The sequence below is a fragment of the Crocuta crocuta genome, unplaced genomic scaffold (genome assembly GCF_008692635.1).
Source record: "Crocuta crocuta isolate KB4526 unplaced genomic scaffold, BGI_CrCroc_1.0 scaffold364, whole genome shotgun sequence".
NCBI classification, from domain to species: domain Eukaryota; kingdom Metazoa; phylum Chordata; class Mammalia; order Carnivora; family Hyaenidae; genus Crocuta; species Crocuta crocuta.
Window position 1 is genome coordinate 245,329 of NW_027532603.1, and position 24,751 is coordinate 270,079.

Genomic DNA, 24,751 nt, shown 5'->3' on the forward strand with positions numbered 1-24,751 from the left:
CCGCAGTAATTTTTAACAAGCAAAATGCTTCCACAAGTTTCCAAGAAACCCTGCGTTAGATGTATAAAATCATCCTTGCAGACAGTGCTAGCCTGGGACATGTGTGGGTCCCAGGGTCATCTTTAGAGGCTAAGGGTAGCACGGACCAGCCCCATATGAGAACTCCTAAAGCTATCCAAAACTCAAGAGAAAACAGATTAGTGTTAATAACCAGGACAAAGGTAAAGGCAACACGCGCCCTGACGCTTCTTCTTGTGTTGGGAAGGGAACGCTCATGAGAGGGCTGGAAACTATCTTCATAACCTCTTGCAACTGTCACCTACCAAGTACCAGGACCTGATTATTTTCATCTTGTTTTCCCAAGCCTGCCATCAGCCCTATAAAGAAGAATTAGTACCCCCTATTTGGACATGAGAAACCGGGGACTTAAACACGGAAGTGACTGCCCAAGATTTTAAAACCATTAGGCACTTCTGTGATTCCTCTGCAATCCCATTGCTTCACTCAAGGCTGCCAACACTTTTAAAGCTTCGTGCGTGCCCCGCTTAGAGGTCGAAGGGGGGCAACCTGCGGGGGAAAAAATGGGTCTCAGAGGGGCCTAATAGGGAATTGTCTAGGCTACACTCCATTTAGTCCTCCATTCCCCTGCGGTAGGCATTGCCCTGGGAGCCCTCTTCAGCAGCACGTTCCTCTCAATCCCTCACCGCACAACGCCTGCTGCCACAAGTCCTACAAACCCTCCAATCGCGCCCAACGCAGAGTTCCCACTGCTCTGGGACCCAGAGGTGCGCGGGGAAGGGCAAGGCGGGGGAGGGTCCCGCCAGGGAGGGTCCCGCCCAGCTGCGCAGGCGCGCGCAGAGCCACTCCCCTTGCATTCCCGGCGCCCCCCGCGTTCCCTTAGCAACGCGGTACATAAATGCTATCCTGGTAGCACACGGGATGTGCTTCGGCAAACCGGGTGCGCGGGGCCGATGGAGGAGTCAAGGGTTGAGGGCGGGAGGGAAGAGTGGGGAGGCTGCCGGGCGAGGGGATGCAGTTCTTCCCCTCCACGGGGTTCGGTCTGGGTTTTTGTTCTCAGTCCTGGTCTCGGCCTCCCCACACACTTCACGCGCCTCCCAAGCGCCCACTTAGACCCAGGGGCCTTCCTCATGTGGAGTTTCTCCCCTTTCTTGATCTTCAGATACGCTTGTTAACTACTCCTTTGGAACATGTCAACAGAGGAAGCTCTTTCCTCAACACCACCCTCCAAACTTGTTGGGGAACAAGTTTCTCCCTCTTCGAGGAGCGCCCCACAGAGGGCCCGGGCGTTACATAGCAGAAGATGTGAGTATTCACCTCCCCTTGCGTGGGTCTCAGTTCCCTATCTGAGGATACTCAGGTTCCGTGGAAGAAAAGCCCATGTGATCTTTGAGATGGCCACATGAGAAGGTACTCTCATCGGCTACAGCACGCTGTCAGATCCAATGTCGCAATTAAAGGACCCTTGTTCTCACTACCAACACCCACCAACCACAAGCCTTTCTTCATATAGTCTGCCATGTAGTACTCACTCCATTCCCACCTCCAAATGCCTCTGAACCAATGCCTCCCATTAGTCCAACTTTGATAGCTTGCGGCGCTGCTAGGTCAGTTCGTGAAATAATGGAATCAGACCGAGGGTGGAATTAGCGCAAATTCAGCTCTGTGGGGCTCACAGGACTGGATTCGCTGGAATGCGCAAGTCCTTTACTCTCTCTAGCCAGCTACATTTCTTTGCAGAGGTGTCTGCCTTAATTTATATCATTGTTTCTATAGTCCTCACTCACAGGAGTCAAAAAAGAGCAAATTTGGAGAGAAGATTCAGATAAGAACGTTTTAAGTTCACTCTGTTTTGATGACTCTAATATTCATTGTGTTTCCTTTCTTTTTTTAATACACTACCTGAAGATGTATGGATTGGCATACAACCTCTCTAAGATCCCAACCAGTATAAAAGGATATACTTTTGGTGCCAGGACAGCTGTGAGGTTTAAGACAATCAACAAGGTTAGAAATGACTGAATGTGCTTTGATTTTAGTGTGACCCATGTTGCTGGATGTATTTGCATCCGGGAGCAAAGCGGAGAGAACGGGGGGTTACCCAAAAAATATCCCCTGCGATTCAAGAAGAATATTTACACCAAAGCTATGAAGAAGTATATCTGAAAAGCTTGGGTGTAAGCATCTCAAATGTGTGTGAGAGTCCCGGGAGAGTGGAAAAAAATTCTAGAAAGAAATGGTGCCAAGACAGGGCTTCAGGGCTGATACAGATGACGTTACAGAAGCTTTGTTTATATGCATCCTATTATCTTGTAAGAAAAAAACCAAATTCCTACTTTTTAGCCCTTTTGTGTAATTGGATTACAAATCTAAATGTCTTCAATATAGGATGCTAATCTGTTGTTGGACATTTTTCTGACAATCAAGCTCCAAGAGAGGGATACTGGATCTAAAAAAACCTCTGGGTGGGATGACAGGCACAGCAGGTGCAATGAGTCACCTTGGTCTTTTTCCTCCTATAGGTGTCTTTCTAGAGGCTCAGCATATGTGTCTTTAGGTAGCTGAAACCCTATCTTGATTTTCTCCCTACTGTAGGCTTAAATCTACAGGTGTGGTAGTGAAACTATAGTGATACATTAACAGAAAGATGATGTGTATGTTTTCTTTAATTGGAGGCTTTATGTGTGTGTGTGTGTGTATATACACACACACACACACACACACACACACATCACTCTAACATGTTTATCTTTTTCTAAAAACAGGATGTGATGCTTTACCCTGGCATGTACCAGTCTACAGATCTTCAGGAGCATAGACACAAACAAAATTTTGCTCCATTTAATACCTTGTTGCCTCGATTCAGGACATACTCAAAGGACACTTATTATCCTGGGTATGTCTCCTCTTTCCTAGAGCACTTCAACAAACAGCAGTAGGAAAGGACCTACACAGGAGAGGCTCCATCCAAACCACGCCAGCTAAATAAGAAAGAAATAAGAATATAAGAAAACACCCATCCATCTTTAAGGAGCCAACCCCTTACCTTCCAGATATCTGGCATATGGAATTCTGATTCACAGTGGTTCATTCAGTCAGTATTTATGAATGTGCCAGGCAATTTTAAGGGTTCCAGAGATTTTGCGTTAAACCCATCACACAAGGCTCCTCATTCCTTGGACCCTACCCTCTACAGTCCAGCCAGATGAGAAATAAATAAAAGTGAAAACATCAGTGGTAATTAGGACGATTACTATACAATTGAGTAGTCAGACAGTGACCCTTCTGAGAGTGAAAGTGTTAATTGCACCAAAATAGTAGCCATCAGCTAGGACTGTCACAGGCACACCAGGCAGCATGGTGACCTGGTGATATGCTGTGAAGACAGTAACCAGGGTGGTGGTGATTGGATGGATGGTGCTGCTTTGGCAAGGATGTCCAGAAAGGTCTTTAGGGGAGAGGAGCCATGGTCTCAAGTCCAAGTGACAAGATGGTGCCAGCCCTGTGAAGATCTGGGCCCAAGGCTTCCCAGGCAGCAGGAGCAGCAAGCGGGAAGGCTGTAAGCTGGGGAGGGACTGGTGGGCGGAATGAAGAGAGAGGCTGGTGTGGTGAGGGTGTGCTGAGCAAGGAGGAATTGAACGCAGGAGGAAAGCCAGGGCTGAGCATGGGGCCCTTGTAGACCAAGTGTTTCAGGAAGCCATTTGGCATGTGTGCAGCTGTGGGGCAAAGGGTCAAGGTCTTTGTCTGGCTCATGAGAAATCCAAGGATCAGCGAGTGGGTGGAACTTCCTCAAGGTTGCATGAAGGAAGTGAAAATGTTGACTATTGGCCCCTATGTCCATCCTAAATGCCATTTCTAACACAGCATAGAGTCTACACCAAAGTCAAAAGCAATGATAAAAATAATGCCATGTCTATCAAAATATAACTGAATCTGCCTTCTCATCCTGAGATTGCTGTTTAAATTATCATTACACTTTTTCTACCAGTTTCAAATCACGAGCAGTACTTATTCATGACTGTGGTAAGTCTCTTTTTCTCACCCACCACCCCTGGGATCTTTTGATCTCTCAGCCAAGGATACTGAGTTGCTTTCAACTGGATAGTTGAAATATTTTTCAAACTAGAGTCAATGTTAATCCCAACTGGATGTCAAGACTAGATACCTTTAACACTCACACCTAATCAGAAATACATTAATAGGCAAGCAAACCCCACATTTGCCCCACATTAAAAAAGCTAATTGGAACTGAGGGCTGATGGGGGTGGGGGAGAGGAGAAGGGGGTGATTGGCATGGAGGAGGACACTTGTTGGGATGAGCACTGGGTATTATATGGAAACCAACTTGACAATAAACTATAAAAGAAAAAAAAAGCTAATTGGGCTGTTGCCTTTTCTCAAGGAGTTAGGCCAATTCAGGGATGGCTGTGGTAATGATGGAGTTTGTATATGGTCATGAAGTCGTTTTCTGTGATGCCTTGTATTTTTATTTCTAGACCTGGCACATACAACCCAGAGAGGAAGCCCCCCAAGAAAATCACCTGGCCAATGAAATTCGGATCTCCAGACTGGGCTCAGGTTCCATGCTTACAGAAAAGAACCCTAAAAGCTGAGGTAATTAGACTGGACTGGTGTGGAGTCCTCTCTCTGGTTCTTCCTTATGGATCAGGGGTTCTTATCCAGAAGTGTCTGAATGAGCTATAGGAAGTCCTTGCTCCCGGGACAGTAGATGCACATATTATATTATATTTTGGAGAGTTACACAGTTTCAATAGATTTTTAAAGGTGTGTATGACTGAACAAAAGTCACATTTTATTCCTTAATCTTCAAGTACTCTTCAGATGTAGGGACCGGAGAAGGATCCCTAGATGATCAAGGAGCAAAACCAGGCTCTGATGGATTAAGTGACTTGTTCAGGTTGACATCTTGAATCTAGATGTAACTCCTAAACCAGGGCTCTTTCCATCACAGCACTGGAGTATTAGATCATTGGGGGGCTGTGGAGCGTCTGGTAAGAACATGGATTCAGGGGACAGACTGCTTAGGTTCAAATTCTAGCTCCCATATTTACTGACAGTGTGATCTCGGCCAATTTTTCTAAGCCTCCATTTTCATATCTTTCAAGTGGATCATAAAGCAATTAAAAACAAAAATAAATAAAATGGGTATAATAATAGACCGTCGAAAAGATCTAGACAAGGTAGAAAAGCATCTAACACAGCATCTATAACATAATAAACTCTCAATCCATGTGAGCTATCATGATTCAGGAGGTGCTTGGGTTTTTTTAGAGGAACCTTGGATTAATTCTACAACAATGTATTAAATGCCTAATGTATCCACATCATGGCAGCTAGACCTATGAGTAACATTGAGGAATCAAACATATCATCTTTGTTTTGGAGAAGTTTGCCAGCTCTACTCAGAGATTTGCCGAGTAGAACACATTTGCTAGGATGACGACAGCAGAGGAAGAGAGCAGCCGCACATGCGGACATTGACAGCACCCCTGAGACGAGTTTCCTCTGGGGTGGGCTGCAGCCAGGCCCCACCAGCGGTGACGAGCCGGGAAGACCGGAGGCGGAGGGCTCTCATTCGAAAGTTGACATAGACAATACTCCTTCCTTGCAGCTGTCCACCGACAAGGAGTTCAGAAAGCACCGGAACCGCGTGGCCTACCTTAGCCTGTTTTACAACTGAGGAGCTGTGACGGCCTTCAGGGGGTCCTCTCGGCCACAGACCCAGGACTCAGGACAGAGTTACCTTTCCCCCCTCACTGCTGTGCCCTCTCCTCTGCCAGCATGGGGTCTGGGGAGGGAGAGGGCTCCTAAGTACCACGTGAGACCAGAAAGACCACTGCAAGGCTCCGTCTCTGTGTGCTGGTTTGTCCTGTGAGTACATATGCAGGCCTGGGGTCTTCGCTGAGTGTTCAGTGGGGTGCCTCCACCTTACCGACATACTCATGGGTCCCTGTCATCATGCTCATTCCCAGATTCCAGTCTTCTGTATTCTACTACTAGCCCTGGGAACAGGGGCTGTTGGCCTCCACACATCAAGGAATAGATGCCTTCCTTGGGATTGTACTTGGCCATGCTACATACAGAGGAAGTATACAGGCAGGGTAAAACATTTATAATTTAGAACCTCTTCCAAATTTCTGAGTTCCTACCATGGAGTGGATAGGTCCAGATTTGTGGCCTTTCCCAGACTGATATTAGACTCACTGAATCAAAAATTCCCCACTTCCCTTTACAAAACCAAACCTTGGCGTGTTGAAGCTGGGGACTGGATCTTTGCTCCCTGCTCCTGGCTGGAGAGGACCCCCAGATACAGAGAAGAGGGGCAAGGGCCAGGGTCTCTGTGACTGAACAGCTCAGTGACTGTCCCATCTCTGCTGCAGTCCAGCTCAAAGGCCTCGGGCTCCCCCCTTCCCCCACCTCCCAGCTCTCTACATAAGATCTGAGCCTACAGGGGCCTCCCTATGTCTGTGAAACTGGTGCAGCTGCACAGGCGAGTAGCAGAAATCCAACCTAAGGCCTGCTTCTGGGTCTGCATTTGCCCATTCCCAAGGCCCCCAGGCAGCCTATTGTGTTGTCAGAGCCTCCAGCTGCTGCAGCCAAGTTCAGTGAAGTCATTATGCATCAAATCTTCTCAAAAAGATAATATTCTTCTGAACACGTCTTTGATGGTGAATGGTGCCAAGAAGGAGGCGTCGATCAAAACTTCCATTAGGATGGTGCAGAGAGCAGTTATGGCATTTCTGGTGAGGTTTGCCTTGTAAGCACAGGATCAGAGTGAAACTAAGGAAGGGAGGAAGCCAAGAGCTCACTACTGTAGGCTGGTGCTAATTCTGGGTTAGCCAGTCAGATATAATGAGGTCTTCCATTTCTGTTTAGATATTTCAGCCGTGATTATGAGCCTAGGAAAATGGCCAGAGTTCTAGAGCAGAAGCTCTAGCGGGAACGAAGATTATGCATCTATCTGGGGTTGAGCCTCTACAGGTGTGGCACCTGGGAGCCCCAGCTGGGGACTGTGGAGGTGCCAGCGGTTCTGCCAGCAGAGCCCGGTCCTCAAATATCTCGTCCTAGGTCTCTCCTCCACCAAAACCCAGTACGGGTCCCCTTGACTAGAGAATCAGCTCCAGACTTTTAGCAAGGCCCTGCCTGGCGACCACCACCGGCCTCGGCAGCCTCACTTCCTGCTCTCCTCACCAGGTACCTGCGTCCGGCCGGTTCACATTTCCTGCCACGCTAACAACTCCACAAGCTGTCTCCAGTCTCCGTGCCCTCCTTATGCCAGCTTCTGCACCAGATGCCTTTTCTCACTCTCTCCACCCAGTGAGTTCCTGCTCACACTTCAAGGAGAAATCTAACACGATTTCCTTTGAGATCCCTTCCCCTTTCCTGCCACCCTCAGGCACCATTCACTGTAACAGCCTTGCTCTCTCACTTGTATTATCATGAATCTGGTTGCATAACAGGCATTTGCTAAGCACTTGTTACCACAACACGTGTCAGATCTGGGGATTTAAAGAGAAAAATAGTCTCTTCCCTCTAGATCATAATCGAGTTTGGGAGGCAGGTATGCAATGGATAAAATACAGTGCACTCGGTAATGCACTGTCAGAGGGACAGAATGCCATGGCAGGAGGGAGGGGGAGTAATTACCTCCATTGGAGTAGGGCCCAGCTGGTAGGCAGTGGACAAGCAGAAAGATGTCAGGGATCAGGGAAGATCTTACTTACACAAATTGAGATTTTGATTAATATTTTATGAATAAATTAATGATACTTCACCAGTGATGATGCCATGAGAAATAGTTAAATGGAAGGAAAACTCTAGAGCCTGTTTTACAATTATAACCCAAATATAGGCTGGAGTCCCATGTGGCCACTTTCTGAATGGATTCACATTTAAAAAGCACATAGCTGCTGAAAACATTTAAAGAATTCCACTCTTCCTATCTCTTGCAGAACATTAAACAGTCTCTAATTTGTAGTAAGCACAGGCAACATTTCTCAAAATCTTCATCCTATGTGTGAAACACCTTCCCAAGAAACTCCAAATTCCAAGTCTCTATTTTCACCTCCCCCACCCATAGCTTCTATCCCTTCTCTCTTCCCCCCAACTTCTCCCCTTTTTAAAAATATCAATTACACCTCATTTCTTCTTCCTTTTTTGACCCACTGGGCATTCTCTCCTCTCTCCACACACATACACACTCTCTCGCTCTTTGTTTTTTTATCTCCCCAGTCCCCCAGTCTCTATCACCCAAGATACAAGAATCAGATAGACGAAATTTTTATTAGTGTGATGGGGACAGGATGGTATATTGGAAGGTGGGAAACACATATTAATAAATCTTGTCCCCATCCTACAATGATAGACAATGTGAACCAGACCTCAAGCTGTGGGAAGCATCTGTGGATTGCCCCCCCCCAAAAAAAAGCCTGTATCTCCCATAAAAGAAAGAAAAAGAACTGACCAAAGCCCAGACATTACTCAATTCCATAAGATCAACCACACTGTGTTGGTAGAGGGGATCGATGCAATGATGTGGGAAAAGGTACACCTACATCCACCACCACCACCACCCATGCACATCCAGTCTGAGAATCCTTTGCAGCCTTCTCTCCAGATATATCTTTCTAATTACATTTCTTGAAACAATTCTGTGTCCCAGAGCAATACCAGTTTTTAACTCCAAAGGCAGCATTAATTACCACATTGGAAGAACCCACCCCTGCAGATGATGGCTCCTAACCTACTGTGGAAAATGCAAGTTCAGCTGCTGGTCTTCCTTCAATCAGAAAACTGCTCTAGATCCATAAACTATACTTGATAGAAAATTCCTAGGGAGCCGACGCCATGCCTCATTTATAATTGCATGCCTCCCTGGCTGGCACACCTCAGACTTTATCACATGGCAGCACAATAAAAATAATTAAATACATTAAATAATTAATACATTGAATCTGGATCTGATTTTAACACTAACCTGTCCACACCTCACTTTCTTCCACTATACAATAAGACTGGGCTTCTAAACTCAAAAGCAGTCAGGCCCAGGCAGGTAAAGTGCATATGTGAGCAGCCTGAGAGCACCAGTAGTGAGTAGGGGTTTGTGAAAAAATCAGATAATGTCAACATGCATTAAAGCTGTGTTGCTAACCTACAAACAAAAACAAGAACAACAAAATCTACTGTGTTGTCTGATCAGATTTGCTTGATTCAACATTAGTTTGAAATGCTCACTAAGGTTTCTTCCTCCCTAACACTCAAGAATGGAGAGAAGAATGTGTTGAAAGAATGTGTGCTGGAGGGCAGGTCACCTCCACCAGAGTTCCTCATGAAGGTACTACTGTGCCCTTAGCGTCTGTGTGGGTGGTCATCGCTCAGAGATCTCTGCTCATCTGTTCTTGCCCATTAGTCAATTCACAGATTTCCCAAGGAGCTGGAGCTAACTTTCAATTTGGAATAAACTACTATAAGCAGAACACAAAGAAGACATTTGGAAGGAACAACAAAGTCATTGGGAGAGTGTTAATTTATTATTTGCTGGAAGTAAGACTCTATTTCACAGAAAGGTCAGGCTACCCTAAAATGCTGCTGTCAGCCAAGACAGACAGAAGGGCAATCCCAGAGTCCTTCAGGGAGGGCAGAGACAGCTGCCTCTTACTAGTCTAAGCAGAGAGGGCAAAGCCCACCCTGTTGACGGACATGTCATAGACCGTGTAATATTCCCTGAGGAAGACATCTCCCAGAATCCACAGGGGCTGCCCATTGGGGGAAGGCAGGTAAGTGACTTCAATCCCGAGTGTGCAGTAGCCATTATTCTGAAGAGACAAAGGACATGAGGATATAACCAGTTGCATGTAAAGGATTTTCCCCACAGGAAGTTCCCACCTTATATTCCATGACACCTGCGGGGTCTCAGGCTTCTTGTTCACCCTCAGCCCTGCCACTGGTGACTCCCCAGGATACAGAACAGCTGTTTGGGCTCATCCAATCCCATGTCCTTGGTCCCCGGAGTGCATACGTACGTTGAGGACGTAGGTAGAGGCAGGCACAGGTAAAGGAGACCCACTGATGACGAAGGTGATGGTGGGCATGCTCTGTATGGAGTTGCAGTTCACCACAAACTGAGAGAGGAGAGGCAGAGCTGTAGAGCACCAGGGGACTGGGGGCCCAGACAAAGGCCCCTAGTGCCCCTTTCCCTGTGAGACTTTCTTCCTGACCTTCCAGCAGAGGCTGTTTGAGAGCATGGAAAACACAGCCCGGTTCCCAGGCACAACACTGACCAGGTGCTCTTGCTTTCGTGGGTCTCCCTGAATACATCTCAGCTCTTAGGTTTTGGTTGTGTTGATACGATCACAAGGAGTTACATTCATTCCAGAACAAATTTCTACGCTCAGAAAGTACAACTTCCAGAGAGGAAACATGGGCACAGTCTGTAAAAGCATGCTCTCATGCAATTCTTATCCACGCTTGTGTGCACCTGTCCATGTACTCATCACACACACACACACACACACACACACACACACTCTGAGGAACCAAGATTTGGTCTGACTAAACTAGACTCTTGCGTGCTGGAGGAGCTAACTGCAAAACGATGTGTTGCCTTCACAAACAGTGAACAAGGGGGAGGACAGGAGGCTGCTCAGATAAACCAAAGGAATATTTCTAGGTGAAAAGAAATCTCAGTGGAATGGAGAAATGTGCTATGCCTGGCTCTGTTGCAGACGTCAGATGACACTGGCCACACGAAGATGAAATGTGCTCCTAGGGCCTGCAATGGAACAGCCGCCCCTCCTGACAACCATTCAGCCCCTACTCAGAGTCTGGTTGGTGTTTACTCCCTCCCCTCCCCCCTCCTTGTTTTGATGGTTCCTGCAGGAAAGGCCATGCTGTGTCCCCCCCCTGTTCTGCCCTACCAGGGCTTCAGCTCCCCACCCGTCCCTCATGAACCCATTGCACTTAGGCTCCTGTGCTGAGGTTGCCTGGATGTGCAGAGAAGTCTTGGCTTCTGGTTACTCACATCACCATTCTGATCTTGCTGGGCTCCTGTTGCCTCCACAAAGGAGTCCAAAAACTGCTGGGGAACCGTCAGTGGGAAGGTCCCCGTGTCCACAATGCCCTGGCAGCCCTGGGAGCAGAAGCCGGTGGCCTGGTTACCGATGAGAAACCTGAGGGGAACACCCGTTCAGGGAGAGTCAAGCATTTCAGACAGCAACAAGTGCCATTTTTACCCTAATCTGCCAATCCTGCAGCTCTGAAAATACACCTTTCCCCAAACCCAGGCCTTACCTCAGGACTGCAATCCACATAATGCGATTCTTGTGTCTTTGTGATTATTGGAGTAACGCATTCAGTCTTGCTCTGGTAACTACTCCAGCTCTGACAGAAAGCTCTCGGGACACAAGGACTATCATTTTTATCATTTTGTCTTTTTTAATCTACCTATATGCGGCCTGGCACGTAGTGCCAAACATAGCTAGAGCTGGGAATCACTTCATGAATACACATTTGGTACTTACTATATACAAAGCATTCTTACAAGAATTATGGTGATGTAAAGGTGAATAAATGACATTCAATGCTTTTAAAGAACACATTCTAATGGACATGTGACAACACCATACATTAAGCCACAGCTAACACCGTAAGGCAGTAGCTGGCAATCTCCACAATGTGATTCAGTCCCTGTTTCCTCATCCAGCTTTTTCTGCTACTCTACCCTTCCTCTTCGGTCCATGTATATTTTGGGTGTTTTTGGTGAACTAAGGCACTTGGACATAATGGTGAACAAGACAGACACCACTGACTTAACAGAAACACACAGAGGGAGTTTGATTGCAGCCCTGGTGAGCGCTTGATCTAGTCTGGGGGTGGGAGGCATTTAGTCAGATGAGGATTTTTCTGAGAAGAAATGCTTTAAGTGTGAGTGGAATTGGCCCAGGTGAAAAGATCCCTTTATTCTAGGCATGTAAGGCTAGTTGTCAGATCCCAACTGCTTACCTCTCTTTCTACTCTTACACATTGGGCTGGTTGGGCTATGACTTACCCAGAGATTAGGCAATACATGTTGGGTCACAAGCTGGTAAGACTATGGGACTGAAAGAGAGACTGGGCCCCTGAGAGGCCTTTTCAAGGGAGGTAAGAATTCATCTGGGCTTAGAAGGAAGAGCAAGGACACAAGGGCCACTTTAGGTGATATAGTCAAGAGAAAAGGATCAAGAAAGTCACGGCGAAGTGCAAGGACATGGTGAAGTGTGAGTTGCACATCAGGAAGTGGTGGGAAGGCTGTCCCAATAGGTAGGGTTCAGTTGTTGCATGGTCTTGACTACAGGCCAAAGACGTGTATGTTTATCAGGCAGTGATGGACAATTCCTAAGGCTTGGAGGGTAGAAGTAACTGACTCATGATTGTGGGCTGTGGAATCAGATATGCTTGGGCTCAAATTTTGAAATTTGTAAACTGTGTGACTTTGGATAAGTTACTTAGCCTCTAAGCCTTGATTTCTTTATCTGTGCAATGAGATATCCCACCGGTCACCTTATAGTGTTGTAGTGGAAACTGCACGCAATAATACATAAAAAATATTTAGCATAACATTTGGCACATAGAAAATAGCCATGACAGCTGCTACTTTTCCTGATGAAGGCTGTGGTAAAGACTGTGCTAAATGGGATAATGAAGCTTCCAGGAACAAAAATATGGTTTCACAGACACCTAGGAACGACCAATCTGCTGACATGACAGGGGTCAGTGACCAAGTCAAAAAGTTCAGTCAAGAACTAGGTCCCAGTGTTTCCTGAGCTCCAGAAATGGTCAACCTGATTCTTTAACAAGTTTATGCCATGACAAGAACAGGAAATAGAGTCACATGGGAGGAGCACTCTAGGGGTGTCCATAATCCATAGGAACTTTCCTCTGTACTTACTCATCGATGGCAATCTGCCAGTACAGTTCCCGGGTGACAGGAGTCCAGACAATCTCACCAGAATAAAATTGGGTGTCCACACCTCCCAGGATGAGCTCTCCACCATACTCATAGGTTGGTTGGCTAGGGTGAAAAGGAGAAGAGCATGAGTCCCCACAACACGCATGGCCAGGCAGCTCCTCCCTCCCCTCCACTGTCTCTCTCTCCTTCAGATGCAGTGGAACCATAGGGAGAGAGGTACCATCCTCTGACCTGCTCTTCAGGCTCCACCAGGCTTAATGCATAAGGGAGAGGAGCCTCCTCACAGGAACATTCAGAGAATCAGAGAACTGGAAACACAGACCATGCCCATAAAAGAGGCGATGGGATTGGAAACCAGGCCTTTGAAAACAAACTGTAAAAGCCTCCCAGGGAAACCTTCCTGAGGACAGCGTGAGAACAAGAAGAAACCCCTCAGAGAGTATGTGGAGGGGGCCTGACAGACAGAGATCTCAAGTGGGCAGTGATGGGGATGCTCCTGTCGTGCTCAGGTTGGTAACTAGGCAGCATTAAGAGGATTCAGGGCTCTTCTGTTCCCTACCCTGGGCCTGCCAGTCATTGAAGAAAGACATTTGGACTCAGGTCCCCTGAAGATCATGTGATTAGGAAGATGGAGCAGTAAGTAAAGTTTGCCACTAAAGTTCAAGGCCAGTAGAGTAAGAAGGTATTTGTGATCAAGGTATTTGCATTTGAGAAATGGCTTCACCCCTTGGAAACGCTGAGTCAGACTTGCTCAACAGTGACCACCTGTTTGAGCCTGCATTTCCTTCTGGCAAAAAGAAGCCAATAGAATTTTTTAAATACCATTTGAAGTGATTGCTATGAGAACATTTTGGAAAGTCAGATATTTATGTCATTATCATTTCATTGTTGTTCTCTTTATTACCAAATGACCATTAGGCTTGTTCTATGGCTCTACAGTTGTATAAATCTAATACAACAACTTCAATTTTTTAAATCAAAACATGAGGGACTACAGTTCATTTTTAAGAAAAGAGCCATCTTATGACTTATGGCCTGAATTAAAAATTCTTCTAGTGCATTTAGGGGCATCTGGGTGACTCAGTCAGTTAAGCATCCAATTCTTGGTTTCAGCTCAGGTCATGTTCTCAAGTTCACGAGTTTGAGCCTTGCATCAGGCTCTATGTTGATAGTGCAGTGTATGCTTGGAATTCTCTCCCTTTCTCTCTGCCCTTCCCTTGCTTATGCTCTCTCTCTCTTTCTCGTTCTCTCTCTCTCTCTCTCTCAAAAATAAATAAATAAATAAATAAGCTTTAAAAAATATGATTCTAGTGTATTTAAATAAAATCCCCTCCAAAACAAAATAATAAATATCAAAAATGCATGGACCACATATAGCAAGTTATACTTATCAGGGAACTTTAAAACCTGGGCTCCTTGCAAATTTGGCTTGTTGAAAGCCCTCACAGTAACTCATTTGCACATACCTACCTAGGGCAACAATACTTACCGAGAGAAGTAGAAACTGAAGATGGGACTGGTGAGCTGACCCTGCTGCATCATGCTCTGAAGGACTGTTGGACCATTCTGCACTGCCAGGTTGGAGTAGGCCATTCCCAGGATACCATCAAAGTATGAATAGTAGAAGGGGTAGTTGGGTTCACTCTCACTCATGCCAAACACCTGGTTATGGATGACGATGTTCTGAACCTAAGACAAGATGAACAAAAGACAAGATGACAAAAGATGAACAATTTAGGTAGACAATTCTTACACAGACTTAGGTGGCCAAAGTATAGAACCTAGACCCTTTTCTAGAGAGAAGAAGATGGCTTCTTTCATGCTTAGCTCAGTCATAGGGTGGGGCATAGAAAATGAAAGAACAACAATATGACCCAGTCATGTGTGTCTTGGAAATAAAAATGTGGATGTTGGGAAAGTAGAGGCCTTTGTTTTCTGGAGTTAGAGTTTTCACTTCAAGGGACAGTGTAAGGACAGTGGCTGGTTTTATATTGAACTGTCCATGTGCAAGAATGATGTAGGACCCATGGGTGCTTTATATAAAGGAATGAAAATAGTGAAAGGAAGGTTTCAAATACCCAGAAGTCATGTGGAGGAGGAAGCAGATGTGCTCCAGGTGGTTGCAGAAGGCAAATGAGACCAAAGAGCAAAGTCACAGGGAGGCAAAACATAAAAGCCTGCAGTAGTCAGCACTGCTGTGAGGCAATTCCTGTCTTGAAACCGAGGGTTAATTAGATGACCTGGGGCCTCCTTTCCAACAGTCAGCTTCTGGGAATTTGTACCTAATTAATAATCGTGGATACCTCTGACAGCTTAAGGCTCTAGAAAAGGGGAGCCAAACTGCAGACCCACAGGGATGAGAACCGCACTTACAGTCACGGTGTCATATCCCAGGAGCACAGTCAGGCTTCCAAAACCGTAGGCCAGTGTATAGGTTTGGTCACTGTTTATGAAGGTGGAAGACGTTCTGGGATTGAACCTGTTGTGGTTGGCTGTAGAAAAATATAATTAAATATTAGCAGCATTCATGACTCTACAGAATACTTAGAGGACACTTATCCTTGATTGCCTAGGACCATCAGACCAAACTTGAGTTTGGGCTTCAGGCTCAGATCCTTTGTGCTGAAGACAATTGATAGCCCCAGAAAAGTCTATCTTCTTGGGAAACAGATGTTGCCCCAATTCCTTCCAACCCACCATTTCCTGAAGGATGGGTCAACTCAAATGTGCCAGGTATTGGGACCCGCAAGAGAGAGCCGAGGAAAGGGATCGGTATAGAAAGGAGTGGAAGGCTTGGTCTACTCCCGTTGCCTCTCTCCAGAAATGCAGCCCTTGGGAAATGTAGACCAAGAGTAAGATTTCCAGATGTTGTGAATTTAAGGAGGCTGAGATCACGGATATGCACCAAGTACTCTGGACTTGGATGCTGAGCTTGTGCTCAATCCTGAGTCTACGCTGCCTTCTGCTCCTCTCTGTGGGTGGGTGGTGATGGTGATATACTCACAGCAGGCCTGGCTCTGGCAGTAGATGGAGGGCACCCATAGGTTAGAGGAACCCGTGTCAAAGAGGATCAGGAAATTTTGTGGTGGTGTCCCAATGCTGATCTCTCCAAAGTAGTAATTCTGCAAAGAACAGTTTATCACCCATATTAAGCAGCCAAATCTTGTCCTAAGAATAGAGAAGTAGTTGACTCACTAGAAGCCACATTTTGCCCAAATAATTTCCTTGGGAGAGTAAGTAGCTTCTCCTCCCACAAGCTCTTCTTCCCATCTGCAGTCATATTCTCTCAATATCTCCCACTTTTGTCCCTAATTACAAACCTTTGACTAGCTGAGTCTGGCAAAACAATTTCTTCTTCCAAATGGGGTTTCTCCTTTGCAATAAGGTGATACCTCCATGGATTTACCATTTTATGCCCGAACATGCAAAGCTGGGGAAGCAATCACTTTCTTCTTTCCCAGTGTCCATCCACCTTCTCCACATCTCTCTATCTCTTATTCTGTCTCTCTCTCTCTCTCTCTCTCTCTCTCACACACACACACACACACACACACACACCAATGTCTCTTTTTCTCTTCCAATGTTAAGTATTTCCCCACCATTTTCCTCCATCTGGTCACATAGTAGCTAAGGTGCCAGGAAATAAAAAATGAGGGGAAGCATGGAAAGCAAGAGAACTTCACTGAGACACAGTTTGAGTTCTCTATGAATTTTTGGCTAGTCATGTCACCGACCTGCCTCTTCATCCACCATCAGTAGAAAGTAGAAGTTGAATAGGAGATCCCTAGGACACTCATGTAATATCTCACTAAAGATGGTCCATGGGACACCAGTGCGTTGAGATGCTCTGAGCAGACACCACAGTCTCAAGAACACTCAAATACTTGCTCTGAGCACCAGTGTATGTTCCCAGCTGGGGAGATATGTTGCATCTCGAGTCACTGGAGGTTCTGCCTGGCACCTTTGCATGTGCTTCCCTTCTTTCCCCTGCAGCTCATCACTAGGACTTCCTTTGGGTCTCTCAATTGACTGGAACACAGCCACTCTCAATCTCCTAACCATATAAATGGAGCTTCAGAGAGTGGGCCAGTAATGACAGCAAAGAAGGAAGGAAAGGAAATATGATAGTGTTAAAAGGTCCCAACTCATAATCTCCAGATACTTTCCATAGGAAGGAGAGACTTAGGTTTAGTAAAAAGTCCAAAATCAGAGCTAATGAGAGGTCTAAATGAGTATCTGAGAATGGTTATCAGCCCAAGGGTTATGGATACCACCTCCCCCTTCACTTACATCCAGGTAGTTGGTGAAGGGCTCGTAAGCAACAGCATCATTACCGAAACGATACTTGGCAGCTGGGTCAACCTTTGGGTGGTTCTTCAGGAACGTGTCTAGAACACCCCGCTCTTCCATCACCTGGCGGATGGACTTGCCTTTCTTCAGAATGATTCTGCAGAGAATGGGGCAAACAAATGGAGTGACCTTCACCTTCCCCATTAAAGCAATCCCTTCAATGATCACATCTGGGGTTTTCAAACTTCCTTAGTACTCTACTCAAGAAGAGCATCTTATTAGAAATTCTCCTGGATTTTAGTGAGTTCTGACCCCTGCAGTCACTCCAGCATTTCCAGCCTGAAAACACATTACAAAACATATTTGGGGCTTTCTGTTTACATATTGTTTCCACAGAACAAATTTCCATTTATTCAAAATCCCTCCTGTAAACTAGGGATATACATCCTGTATCCCTTTTTCTTAGTCAACAAAACACCAACCCATCTTTTCACACACACACACACACACACACACACACACCATCCACCCATCTATCCTTTCATCCATCCATCCATCCATCCATCCATTGTAAATCTTGGCTCCCTGTAGTTTTGGGTTACATATACCAATCTGACTGCCTTTCCATGACATCTACAGGGGAAGGCCTTTGCTCTACCCTAGCTTCTGATCCTGCCTCAGGGCTGGATTCATGATGAAGCTGAATCCCCATACACACCTTTCCATACCCTCTGAGAGGTGTAGACAAACCAACACCAAAACCAGGACCTTCATGGTACTGATTTCAATGGCCCACAGACACGTAAGACACAGTGACAGACCCAAGCGTTAGGGCATGCAGAGAGTTGGGTCTCTCTTTTATACCTTGATCTCCTGCACTTTTCACCTCTAAGCACGTGGGCTTCCTAACCTTTACTCCAGCTTGTGCCCCTACACGTCCATGGATTATGTTTGTTTTTCCCTCTGACAATATCATGGCCTTTAACAGTCTCTCTGTTGGCAACTTAAAAAGCGATTAGTGGCATTGCTGATGGAATCCACAGATTAGGATGATAACAAATGTGAAATGCACTGGAGACAAAGGATCCTGGTGCCCACATCTAGTGGGAAATGGGTGCTGGCAACTTCTGCCAAAACAATGGAACAATTTGTGCCTTGGCTCCAAAGTCCATGTGCTGTTTGGAGATTTACAATAGACTCTCCACTTCTTCCATTTTAGTTTCTTGTTCCTCTCCTCAGACTCATCTATAGTCTCCTGTATGCAATTCTCACAGTCCATGACACTCTGATCTTTATTTTCAATTTCTTGGTTCACAATTAGCCAACACTTATGGGATATCTACTCTGTGCTCACCTTTGCACTAAGCTCTAGGAGCACAGAAAATTCAGAAATGGTCCTGGTATGCAAAGTTGGCATCCTGTCAAGTGACAGACACATAATCGAATTACAAGATGATGTGATCACCCTAACATTCACATAAAGCAAGTAGAGACAAGGAGTGATAGATCCTGGTGGAACGAAAAAGCCTTCAGAGAAGAGATAACATTTGAGGAGGGATCTTGCCAGATAGTGGATGAGAAAGTAAGGAAAGTGGGAAAGCCACTGGAGGCAGAAGCAAAGCCCGGGCAATGGCACCCAGGAGCAAAGTGATGTGATGAAGTCAGAGAACATCATGACCAGCATGGCCAGAAGAGCAAATTTCAAGGTGGCTGCTCACAAGCCAGGACCCAGCTGAAGGACTGGCTCTGGAGCTGTGCAGTCCTCATCATGCTAACTGTAGCTCTGGAAATTATTTTCTATTCCAGACCCATAGCAATGGAAAGGACTATAATGCTAAAATAAGAATACTCTTGATTCTGCAAAACTGTATTAAAGCAGTGTGTATTTAGTATCCACAGTCTTTTAACTTCTAGTCCATAGAACTATTTATTATCATGCTTCATACTGATGGAGCACACCTCGGAGCACCTGGATCAAACTCTAGGAGCACAGCAGTAAGTGTCTACACGGACATGGCCAGATGGTGAGGTGGACCTGGTATGTCGTGCTAAGCAATATGGACTGTATTCCATAAACAGTAAGGGCTCATTAAGTTTTTCTTATCCTGAAAATTACACACTTAATGCTTTCTGTATACACTCTACTAGTTTCTAAATTATATCCTTTAGAAGCATGTGGTGAAAGAGGCCAGTGTATAAAATGATTCCCTATGTAAAGTTGTAGCGGCCTGAAATTTGTCATGAATCTACTCCTGAAGCCTTTGAGCTATGCACAAACCCAAAGAGTCTCCAATTTCATACCTATGATTTAATGTTTCTTTATAGAAATAAATTCTTAAACAGAAACTTGAAGATCTACAGAAGATATGTTTATAACAAGAACTCTTTCTTATTGGCTTGCACTAGACACATATTTCATTTAACCATTGTAACAACCTTAGAGGCTAATTTAACTACCCCATTATCACATAGTTAATCAAAAACAGAGCTGGGATTTCAAGCCTGGTTTGTTTGAATTCAACCTGTATCTAGCACAGTCATTCCTCTAAGCTCAAGGTGCTCATGCTCTCTCTGCTTCAATGTGAGCAACAGTTCAACTTCATTTTTTTGGTTTATTTATTTTTGAGAAAGAGACACAGAGAGTAAAGCATGAGCAGGGGAGGAGCAGAGAGAGAGAAGGAAAATAGGAAAATAGGACATTTAGACAAAAGCTACTGGCAATCCAATTTGAAAACCTTGGGTGTTAGCATCTTAAATGTGTGTGAGTGTCCCAGGAGAGTGGGAACTAATCTCATAAGAAATGGCTCCAATGTCAGGGCTTCAGGCTGACATAGATGACATTAAGTACTGAGGCTTTGTTTATATGCACTCTATTATCTTGTAGGTTAAAAAACATATTCCTACTTTTTAGCCCTTTTGTGTGATTGAATTTCAAGTCTAAATGTCTTCAGTATCAGATCCTGATTTGCTGTTGGACATTTTTCTAACACTTGTGCTCAAGGATAAGGATACTAGATCTAAGAAATCTCTGGGTGGGATGATGGGCACAGCAGGTTCAATGAGTCACCTTGGTCCTTTTCCTCCTATGAGGTATCTATCTACTGCCTCAGCATATGTGTCTTTAGGTAGCTGAAACCCTCACCTTGGTCTTCTCCCTATTGTAGGCTTAAATCTACAGGTGTGGTAGTGAAACCATAGTGATACATGAACAGTATGGGGGCCAAAGGTTGGTTACCACCAAATGAGCCATCCTAGCATATTGATTATTTTAAATAAAAGTTACTTAAGAAGCAACTGGTACAAGGAAATTCAGACCCTTCTCTGTCCCCCTGAGAGCAGGAAACTGATCTCCTGTTTGAAAGGCACCCTCTCTGTACTAAGGAGTATAAAGAAATCCTTATCACCAGAGATTGGGACTTTAGAGGTGAGAAAGTGGTAAAAATAAACCTTGTTATTTTTTCTAATCTATTACTTCAGCCTGAGTTCTGCTTACATGTCTCTAATTAAGGCTTCTGAACACCATTTTCTTGAACCTATCAATCCTTCACAACCTATTTTCTCACTCTGAATTGGACAGACACTGCCTGCCTTAATCATTTCTTTAGGTCTCAATCTCATTATTAAGCCCCCATGTAATTTAATGAAACTTTCAGTGTTTTACTTCTGTAAATCTGTTTCATGGAAACTTAATTCTCAGTTCAATGGAAGACCTAGAATGGTAGAGAAATAATTGATAGATTATTCAACAGAAAAAAGATAATTCTGTTTTATCTACTTAGAGGCTCTATATGTATGTATATGTATCCCCCTCTAACATGTTTATCCTTTTCTGAAAAACAGAACGTGATACTTTACCCTGGCATGTACAGGTCTACAGATCTTCAGGAGCATAGACACAAACAAAATTTTGCTCCATTTAATACCTTGTTGCCTCGATTCAGGACATACTCAAAGGACACTTATTATCCTGGGTATGTCTCCTCTTTCCTAGAGCACTTCAACAAACAGCAGTAGGAAAGGACCTACACAGGAGAGGCTCCATCCAAACCACGCCAGCTAAATAAGAAAGAAATAAGAATATAAGAAAACACCCATCCATCTTTAAGGAGCCAACCCCTTACCTTCCAGATATCTGGCATATGGAATTCTGATTCACAGTGGTTCATTCAGTCAGTATTTATGAATGTGCCAGGCAATTTTAAGGGTTCCAGAGATTTTGCGTTAAACCCATCACACAAGGCTCCTCATTCCTTGGACCCTACCCTCTACAGTCCAGCCAGATGAGAAATAAATAAACATGAAAACATCGGTGGTAATTAGGACGGTTACCATACAATTGAGTAGTCAGACAGTGACCCTTCTGAGAGTGAAAGTGTTAATTGCACCAAAATAGTAGCCATCAGCTAGGACTGTCACGGGTACACCAGGCAGCATGGTGACCTGGCGATATGCTGTGAAGACAGTAACCAGGGTGGTGGTGACTGGATGGATGGTGCTGCTTTGGCAAGGATGTCCAGAAAGGTCTTTAGGGGAGAGGAGCCATGGTCTCAAGTCCAAGTGACAAGATGGTGCCAGCCCTGTGAAGATCTGGGCCCAAGGCTTCCCAGGCAGCAGGAGCAGCAAGCGGGAAGGCTGTAAGCTGGGGAGGGACTGGTGGGCGGAATGAAGAGAGAGGCTGGTGTGGTGAGGGTGTGCTGAGCAAGGAGGAATTGAACGCAGGAGGAAAGCCAGGGCTGAGCATGGGGCCCTTGTAGACCAAGTGTTTCAGGAAGCCATTTGGCATGTGTGCAGCTGTGGGGCAAAGGGTCAAGGTCTTTGTCTGGCTCATGAGAAATCCAAGGATCAGCGAGTGGGTGGAACTTTCTCAAGGTTGCAGGAAGGAAGTGAAAATGTTGACTCTTGGCTCCTGTGTCCATCCTAAGTGCTGTTTCCAAGACAGCAAAGAGTCTTGGGCAATTTTCTAGGCAAATTTTTCTAAGCCACCATGTTCCATTCTTTAAGATGGGTCTAATAATAGAATCCATATGATAAGGTCCTAAAGATGGAGACAGGTAGAAAAGCATCTAACACAGTACCTGTCACAATAAACTCTCAATCTATGTGAGCTATCATGATTCAGGAGGTGCTTGGTTTTTTTTTAGGGGAACCTTGGATTAATTCTACAATGATGTATTAAATGCCTAATGTATCCATATCATGGCAGCTAGACCTATGAGTAACATCGAGGAATCAAACATATCATCTTTGTTTTGGAGAAGTTTGCCAGCTCTACTCAGAGATTTGCCGAGTAGAACACATTTGCTAGGATGACACAGCAGAGGAAGGTGACAGAGAGCAGCCGCACATGCAGACATTGACAGCACCCCTGAGACGAGTTTCCTCTGGGGTGGGCTGCAGCTGGGCCCCACCAGCGGTGACGAGCCGGGAAGACCGGAAGCGGAGGGCTCTCATTCGAAAGTTGACATAGACAATACTCCTTCCTTGCAGCTGTCCACCGACAAGGAGTTCAGAAAGCACCGGAACCGCGTGGCCTACCTTAGCCTGTTTTACAACTGAGGAGCTATGACGGCCTTCAGGGGGTCCTCTCGGCCACAGACCCAGGCCTCAGGACAGAGTCACCTTTCCCCCCTCACTGCTGTGCCCTCTCCTCTGCCAGCATGAGGCCTGGGGAGGGAGAGGGCTCCTAAGTACCACGTGAGACCAGAAAGACCACTGCAAGGCTCCGTCTCTGTGTGCTGGTTTGTCCTGTGCGTACATATGCAGGCCTGGGGTCTTCGCTGAGTGTTCAGTGGGGTGCCTCCACCTTACCCACATACTCATGGGTCTCTGTCATCATGCTCATTCCCAGGTTCCAGTCTTCTGTATTCCACTGCTAGCCCTGGGAACAGGGGCTGTTGGCCTCCACATATCAAGGACTAGAATGGGTTTTGGGCTTGCTTGGGCTTGTACTTGAACTTGCCGCATACACAGGGATATGTAAAGGCAGGGTAAAACGTGTTTTAAGAGTGCACCTAAGTTTCTGAGTTTCCTGACATGGGGTAGACAAGTCTGGATTTCTTTGCCTTTTTTCCAATTGATGTATATTTCATAGAACCAAAAATTCCCTGCTTCCCAAAACCTCATCTATTTCATTTGTCAGTCATCATATAAACTGAGTCCCAACCATATGTCAGGCCGAGTGTCAAGGACTGGGGACAGAGCAGGATCAAAATAAGCTCCTTTACCTGCTCCTTAGACTGGCCTGAAGTATGCAGAGGTCTCCCCAAGAGGCTAGTGGATTGGGTCTACTCTAATCTGAGTGATCCCTTGAAGACTAATCCGAAATTAGTCTAGGGGTATAAAGGTCAGAACTCACAGTAGCCACAGTTGAAGTACTTATCTAGACATTCTGGCCTGAGAGATGGGCCCTTTCCTTCCCATACTAACTGAAATAGCTCCTTCAGGATAGGCACTGGGTGTGGCCTACTTTGTCTTTTAATTGAAAGGTCATTAGCACTCACTTAGTAATTAGCAGAAAGGTGGCAAGTCTGCGTGTGTCTGAATACCAAAACTGAGAAAGTGCCAGTGACTACAGAAGAGCTTTAGTATTGCTGTGACAATAGTCTCTGAATTTTCAGCTCAGGATTTGATTGTGAATGCAATCAATTCAAGTGGGAAGGGAGATCCAATTATTTGCCTTCCTTGGGCCAGATTATTGAAATCCTTCTCTAGCTATTTCCATGGATGGAATAGAATTGGCTATTTGCTTTGGGGCTGTGGGGAAGATGATAGCATACACTTCAAAGCCCAAAAAGGAAATTCAGATTGATTTTTTTTTTAATGAAAAGTATTCCAAAGGCATTTCCCCCAGGCTGCTTGTGCTCGGAGCTATGAGGGGCCAGGATATTGGATCTCAGGAGTAGAAGGATGGCAAGAAAAGAGAGATTAAAGGATGAGAAAATTTTCCTCAGTGTAGTGTCATTCCTGAATTCGTCGTGTCAGTTATGTCATAGCAGGCCCAGAAGCCAGCCTCACGCATGTAAACACTGGAGACTGGGACAGAGACTGAGGATCAGAAGTGCTGAGCCAGAAGGTTCTCCCAGGGGAAACCCTATGATGAGCTTCTCTGCAGGGAACCCATTGTTTGTCCAGGACTCTTTGATGCATTCCTGAAGAAGGTAATACAAGCATAATTGCCTTGCCAATCATTGTCTCATTGGATTAACAAAATCCCTCAAGAGAAAGCCGCTTTCCCAAAAACCAAACTCCCCAGTCCTCTCCCTCTATCTCCTCTGCATTTGATTTGAGGTGCTTCTTTGTTACAGAGTCAAAATAATGCATGCTGCTTTGACCCTTGGATTCTACATGCAGGGGACTGTTGTGTCCTGAACATCTGTCCTGCTACGGTGAAAGTCATAGGTCATCACACTGATGAAATCAAAGATCCTTTTTAAAAATTTTAGTGTTAGGCAAGATGGTGGAGAAGTAGGGAACTCC

General features: G+C 45.3%; 2 protein-coding genes across 2 annotated transcripts; one reads left to right on the forward strand and one right to left on the reverse strand.

Annotated features, from left to right (window-relative positions):
• The first annotated feature begins 901 nt into the window (after window positions 1-901).
• CIMAP3 (ciliary microtubule associated protein 3) lies at window positions 902-5,886 on the forward strand. Its single transcript, XM_077780152.1, has 6 exons — window positions 902-958; window positions 1,181-1,323; window positions 1,927-2,025; window positions 2,784-2,914; window positions 4,515-4,632; window positions 5,651-5,886. The coding sequence occupies exons 1-6, from the start codon at window positions 940-942 to the stop codon at window positions 5,717-5,719; spliced, it is 579 nt and encodes a 192-aa protein (XP_077636278.1). The 5' UTR covers window positions 902-939; the 3' UTR covers window positions 5,720-5,886.
• Window positions 5,887-9,701: 3,815 nt separating this feature from the next.
• Window positions 9,702-18,049, reverse strand: LOC144244829 (pepsin B). The gene is made up of 9 exons (XM_077780166.1): window positions 17,994-18,049; window positions 17,276-17,432; window positions 15,990-16,107; window positions 15,359-15,477; window positions 14,475-14,674; window positions 12,965-13,087; window positions 11,060-11,207; window positions 10,062-10,160; window positions 9,702-9,854 (listed from the first exon to the last, which is right to left on the reverse strand). Exons 1-9 carry the CDS (start codon window positions 18,047-18,049, stop codon window positions 9,702-9,704), a joined length of 1,173 nt encoding a protein of 390 aa, XP_077636292.1.
• Window positions 18,050-24,751: the final 6,702 nt, after the last annotated feature.